Source organism: Octopus sinensis, linkage group LG14, assembly GCF_006345805.1.
Source record: "Octopus sinensis linkage group LG14, ASM634580v1, whole genome shotgun sequence".
Lineage (NCBI taxonomy): Eukaryota > Metazoa > Mollusca > Cephalopoda > Octopoda > Octopodidae > Octopus > Octopus sinensis.
This window is the reverse complement of record NC_043010.1, coordinates 20,443,615-20,451,114: the sequence shown is the minus strand read 5'-3', so window position 1 is coordinate 20,451,114 and position 7,500 is coordinate 20,443,615. Positions and strand designations below refer to the sequence as shown.

Sequence of the window (7,500 nt, the reverse complement as noted above, 5' to 3'; positions counted from 1 at the left end):
TATGTCTGAAGAATGTTATAAATTTTTTTCATACAATGACATAGTTTAGAAGAAATACTCTTTTACTTGTTTCAGTCATTTGACTGTAGCCATGCTGGAGCACTACCTTTAGTCAAGCAAATCGACCCCAGGACTTATTCTTTGTAAGCCTAGTACTTATTCTATCGGTCTTTCTTGCCGAACCGCTAAGTTATGGGGCTGTAAACACACCAGCATCGGTTGTCAAGCAATGTTGGGGGGACAAACACAAATACATAAACACACACATGCATATACATATAAAGGTACCATGCAGTGGGAATGAACCTGGAACCATGTTGTTCATAAGCAAGCTACTTACCACACAGCCACTCCTGTATATGTATGTTTGTGTGTATGTTCTTTTATTTTTTTACTTGACTGCAGCCATGCTGGAGCACCACCTTTAGGCAAACAATTCAACCCAAGAACTTATTCTATAGGTATCTGTTTGCAAGTTATAGGGACATAAACACACCAACATCAGTTGTCAAACGATGGTGAGGGGGGGGTCAAATACAGACACACACACATATACATGACAGGCTTCTTTTCAGTTTCCATCAACCAAATCCACTCACAAGGTTTTGGTTGGCCTGACACTATAGCAGAAGAGTCTTACCCAAGGGGCCATGCAGTAAGACTGAACCCGGAACCATGTGGTTGGGAAGCAAGCTTCTTACCACAGCCATGTCTGTATATGTATACAAACTTATATAACTGGTAGAGAGAGAATTAAATATTTTCTTTTGTTTACTCTCTGAAAAGAATGCTATTATTTACGGTGCATTTCCTATCACTGATATGCTCTGCTGTACAAATTTAAATGGTTCAATAAGGCTATGCTTACACTAATAATGATAATAATAATAACAACAACAATAATAATAATAATAATAATAATAATAATGATGATAATAATAATAATAATAATAATGATAATAATAATAATAATAATAATGATAATGGTAATGATGATAATAATAATAATAATAATTATTATTATTATTATCATTATTATAATAACAAGCATCAATCATTAGAAGGAGAGCGTTGTCATGGGAACATAGACAATATATTTTGCCACTCAAGAAATATTTATTATTCATTCATTATTTCATAACAGATAAAAAGAAAAACAAAAAAAAAACATGAAAATCATGGTAGGAACTTATTTCAGCACACCTTCATTGTTTTATACTTGAGTTGCCTCTCTCGTATCTACGACTGCACTATCTGTCCTGCCAAATTAAACATGACTATCGATCGGTTTTGATTATTAGAATGGCTACCAAAGTCTGTGAAGCCAGCTACTGGTACGTTTGTCTGGCCGTTTGAGTTATAGCACCCTCTTGCCAATTGATCCTTTTGTTGAAAAAAAAAACAAACAAAAAAAAAACAATCAAAAAAACAAAAAAACAATCTAAAGCTATTACATTATGTGTGATGTGTGTGAGATTTTTTTTATTCCTGGCTGGCTTCATAGCGAAATTGAAATAGTACTATATTCTTAAATATCTGTTTGCATTCACCTGTAACTGACCTAGTGCGAGATGGTTGGAATAGATGCTGTGTGACATGAGAGATGGGAGGATTTTTGGTGGCATCAAATACACAAGAGAAACTATGCTTAATGTCTGGAACCAACCAGAATTTTGTGATGTGGTTCTTTTTTTTCCCCCCCTTTATTCTCAATTTCAAAACAAACCGTTATCTTTAGATGTATTTCACCTCATGTGATATATTACACTGACAGATATTATCAAGAGAGAACTATTTAGGTTACATTCTTTGAGGCATATTTTCGGTCATATTTGGATATTTAATGATTCATTTGTTTTGTTTTTTATTCTTTGTCTGGTTTCAGTCACTGAACTGTGGCCAAACTGGGGCACTGCTGCAATCAAGGAATTTAGACAATCATATCAATCCCAGTGCTTACTTCAATGTGGTACTTATTTTATCCATCCCCATTTGTTGAACCACTAAGTTATATATCATAAAGAGACACAAACACAAACTTAAACACAATACTGGTCATCAGGTTTAAACCCAGACACACACATATACATATACATAAGTACACATACACACACATGCACACACACACATTTATACACGTGATATATGATTTTATATATATATATATATACACACACACATATATATATATATGCATATATACACACACAGACATACCGTGGCTTTCCACAGTTACCATCTACAAATTCCATCCACAAAGCAGAAAAGACTCACCAGAAGTTTTGTCTATTATTGGTCCTGGATCTGGAACTATGGAATCATGAACTGATCTTCTGGACCACAGAATTACCCTTACCTAATTTATTCAATAATAATTTTTTTTAAAAACAACAGATTTTTGTATTTTCCAGTTTTCTATGGACTATTTTACTTCTGTTCATCTTCATCCAAAACTGAACTTTAAAACTGTTAATCAGATTTAAAACATAACCTTTCAATGGATCTGGATTATTAATTAATAACTGATTGCTCAAGATGATAAAACTTTTATTCTGCACCTGGGTATAACCCTCGCTTTTGTTCCTTATGGATTTGTTTACTTACCTTCAATTTAATGGATTTGTATCTCACATTTGCTATCGATTTACAAATCGTTGATCAATAATTTTTACACAGAAAGAAATCAATACATTTCAATACCTCCCCACTGCAGATGTTAACAGTTTGTCATTTCACTAAAATAATAACTACTTCACCATTTACCATGTGAATATAAAGATTTTAAAATATCGTTACACAATCATAACAGCTATTAAATGAAATTAAATCCCTGTTTTTTTTTTATGGATTTCAATGAAAAATGGTGTGTATGGTTTGAAAAGAATTTTCTAATTAAAATAAATATCATTAGCAATATTACATCAAGAATCTACTGCATTTTTGTGCTATTTCATTAAAGGGTGTGATATTTTTGACACATCTTTTAAAATTGAATGAAAATTCTTGAACATGTTTTTGCTACTCAGGAAGATTTAAGTCCCTTTACAAAACCGTTATTCCTTTATATGTGAGATTTGTGAATATTTCCATATATTTTTTTAACTTTTGCCTCACAGTTGCTTATTTATAATTTAAATACAAATATATGTGAATAGATTTATATGAGAATGTCTATGCATTACACAAATATTGATCTGCACCAACATATTTACATTTATTTAGAGAGATTGATGTGTAATTATAGATCAATCAACTCATACAAGACGATCAATTACAAATATAATCATACCCTGTCAAACGTTCTCCTCTCCCTTCCATACTTGTACACATACATTTACGTTTCCTACCAAGCCATGTATATAGATATATATATGTATTCATACATGCATTCTCTTATGTCTGGTTTGAGTGATTGGGAAATAAAAAATTAAAACCAATGTGTAGCAAAAGCCAGCTATTTAGGACAGGAGTGTATGTGAGTCAATAACAGTGATGGTTCTCTTGACGTGAGTTCAACATGCCAACCGTGTCATCAGGTAAGTAAATATCTCTTTTTCTGATCACAAATTAACGCTTAAAACAAACGCATCAATTAATGTTGTCAACCAAATTACTACTTTCAAAAATGGTATTGCTTAGCAATTACATACAATGAAATTATCTGTTAATTATGGATTACTGTTTATTTTCTTCATTATTTACCTAGATTTTTATTGTTGTTGTTTTATTTATTTTCTTGTTTTTATTTCACTTTGGGTTCTATTCCAGTCACTTTCAATCAAACACCCCGATTCAATTTTCCAATGCCAAAAGTTTTGTTTTTAATTTTTACTAATAATGGAATCAGAAAATGTGTTATTTTAGATTTGCCAGCCAAAATGCTTTATGGCATTTCATACATTCTGAGTTCAAATTCCTCCAAGGTTGACTTTGCCATTCATCCTTTTGGGGTTGATAAGTTAAGTACCAGTAGCATACTGAGGTCGATGTAATCAACTTACTCTCTTCTCGATGGCCTTGTGTCAAAATTTGAAACCAGTCTGTAATATTCTTGTGTTAGACAAGAAATTTAATCTAACTTCAAAACTGTTTTTCCTTCCTGTTATAATTCTTTCCACATCTAAAACAATTTATACAAATACTGAATCAACTTGAATGGTGTTTTAGTTTTATCAAAATTAGATGGCTTGAAGACAGGATTTATTTCAGTGAGTCTTCAAACCATCATGGCATCCTTTTTCCTTGTTCTGATCTCAGAATCCCAAACAGTTCTCTGCACAGTGCTGCCATTTTAATAATATGCACATGGAATGATGCACCGCTACTCATGGGGATTCTCAGGTTACACTCCTACTCTAACTCTGAGAGAGCACCCTCTGCTCTTCTGTATTTCGATTGTAATTTGTTCAGGGGTCACTAGTGGGGTACTTCAATAAATGTGAAAGGCCTTATCATTACTGCATGTTTTTTGTCCAATTCTCCAAGAATTTCATCAATTCACTGCCTGGGGCTGAACAGGAAATCAAGTCTGACATTAGCTTCAAAGTTATACTGGACATTGTTCTTGTAACTTTGGTACCAAAGCCAAACCAAATATTGTTCCAATGACTTTGGTACCATAGTTAAAGCAATTTTCAGTAAGATTCAGCATTGAGCATAGAAGTTGAAACCTAAAGTGTCCCAATAAACTATGGAACTTTTCGGTTTGACCGGCGGTTTTTTTAATAATTTCCAGATAACTAAACACTTTTAAACTTCGTATACTGGTAGAATGTGTTTATAGAACATCTTTTTCTCTTGGCTTTATTGAGAAAATTCTATAGTTTGTAACATATTTGTTGTTTTTTTCTTCAATTTCTGCAATTTCAACCAATTAATGACGTCTATTGGGGTGAAAACATTCTGTGCCGTATGAATATGTCCCTCGTTTAAGAAACAGATTGGGTTTATTTATATTTCTGAAGAAAAAAAGATACCCTTCCCCCACCCCTAACTAACCCTAACTCTAACCCTAACACTAATTCTAACCCTAAAACAGATTGAAATGCAATAGATCGATACTAGGGTCATAATTATGGGTGACAACTTCATATGACACCGCTAGAAAAAACTGCTGTTCAAACTGAAAAGATCCTAAACTATAAATAGCTCCATGTTTGATCTATATCTCCCAATATGGAATCAAATGAAATATTTGACTCAATATTGACCAAAGAGTTAACAAAGGAAAACAAAAGAAGTATTTCCCCTTTTTTTAATGGGGTCAATATTTAAATGTATTTATCATAATTTTTAGCGAGAAAACTTTGATTTGTGTTATTAAACTAATTACCATAGCAATACAACTGTTAAATCACTTGTATTTCATTTACTGAGAAATTGATCCTATTTTTCATATAAGCAATAAGGTGTCTTTTACTTGTTTCAGTCATTTAAAACTGTGGCCAAGCTGGGGCATTGCCTTGAAGGATTTTAGTCAACTACATTGACCCCAGTACTTATTTCTTCTTTTTTCTATAGCCTGGTGCTTATTTTGTTGGTCATTTTTGCTGAACCCCTAAGTTACAAGGTTGTGTTACACACCAGCACCTGTTGTGAAGCAGTGGTGGGAGACAAACACAGACATATAGACACACACACACACACACACATGCATATACATACATACATTTAGATAGATAGATAAATAGATAGATAGAAGATAGATAGATAGATAGATAGATAGATAGATAGATAGATAGATAGATAGATAGATAGATAGACAAATAGATAGACAGACAGACAGATAGCTAGCTAGCTAGCTAGCTAGATAGATAGATAGATAGATACATAGATACATAGATACATAGACAGATAGATAGATAGATAGATAGATAGATAGATAGACAGACAGACAGACAGACAGACAGACAGACAGACAGACAGACAGACAGACAGACAGACAGACAGACAGATAGATAGATAGACAGATAGATAGATAGATAGATAGATAGATAGATAGACAGACTGATAGATAGATAGACAGACAGAGATAGGTGTAAAAAGGTTGTATGTAGATTCGTCCTTTAACTTTGGAGGTTTCTAATGCTGATTCTTCAAACTTTGCTGGTAGGTTTTAGGCGTAAATTTGCGAAGGTATGAAAGTAATACTTGTATATGATGTGTGGTGAGTTTATGCAAAGAAGTCCCATAAAACTCATCGATTTAGTTAAATCGATGTTGTTAAAATATATAAGAAAATTTTAATTCATGCAGATAATCATTTCGTCTGCATGAATTAAAATTCTCAACTTGTCTTCTCCATTTTTAACTAAATTGATGAGTTTTTATGAGTTTTCTTTCCATAAATTCACCACACATCATATATATACAGATGTATATATATACACATATATATATATTCACGTATGATAACAGTCTTCTTTCAGTTTCTGTCTACCAAGTCCACTGACTTTGGTCAGCCTGAGACAATAGTAGAAGACACTTGCCCAAGGTGCCATACAGTAGGACTGAACCTGGAACCATGTGGTTGGAAAGCAAACTTCTTACCACACCACCACACTTCTGGGTTACATCCATAATGTTAATTTTTTTTTTTAATCTGTGCTTTTTTTATTATTTTTGGAATAGTGATGAAATAAAAATTTATGAATCATTTCAAAAAAATATCTGAAGACACAAAATTTTAAAACAATCAAATTACGTAACAGAAGCAGATCTATTGTAAAAATATAGGCACAAGGCCCGAAATTTTGGGGGAGGTGGGGCAGTCATTTAGTATGCAACTGGCACTTAATTTATCGACCTCAAAAGCCTTTTGGGGTCAATGAAATAAGTACCAGTTACACGCTGTGGTTGATGTAATCAACTTTATCACCTCCAAAGTTTTGTGGATCATTAGCACACTGGGAAAAAATGCTTAACTGCAAATTCTTTGTTCTGAGTTCAAAGACTTTGCCTTTCATCCTTCCAGGATAGAATAAGTACCAGTGAAACATTAGGTGTAATCAAGTTACCCCTCCCCCAGAATTATTGGCCTTGTGCCAAAATTTAAAATCATTATTATTATTAAGGCAGTGAGCTAGCAGAATCGTTATGATGCCAAGCAAAATGCTTTGTGGCATTTTGTCCACTTTTACATTCTCAGTCTATGTCACACTGAATCTTCCTGAGAACTACATTAAGGGTGCACATGTCTGAGGAATACTCAGCCATTAACTGATGGAGTGCTGTTAAAGAATGATTTAAGAGAAATTTGGCTGCCATTTCTAGCATATCAAACAACTGCATAGTACTCACCCTCTCTGATGTGGTATTGTGAGAGAACACTGGAGAGGAATAATCCATAGTGCATAGGAGAGGAGACTGCACTGGTGCAGTCCCATCATGGCTGTGGGAGTAATGAAGGGAACTTGGTCATGGAAGGAAATAAATGGTTTGAGTGGAAGGAGCCTGCAGAAGATGAAAAGGAGGGGAGTATTGAAGGCTGACCTCAGGATG

The 7,500-nt window shown here is 33.6% G+C and overlaps 1 protein-coding gene across 2 annotated transcripts in view; it reads left to right on the top strand.

Moving 5' to 3' along the window:
* LOC115218870 overlaps positions 1-7,500 on the top strand; it is a 410,980-nt gene that overhangs the window by 149,612 nt on the left and 253,868 nt on the right. The window contains exon 1 of one of the 2 annotated variants that reach the window (XM_036508718.1): positions 3,408-3,536. The exons of the other annotated variant lie outside the window; for it this stretch is intronic. Coding sequence (XP_036364611.1) covers positions 3,518-3,536 — 19 coding nt within the window. The 5' untranslated portion in view covers positions 3,408-3,517. Of the gene's footprint in view, positions 1-3,407; positions 3,537-7,500 lie in introns of those variants that run through there. 2 annotated transcript variants of the gene reach the window in all.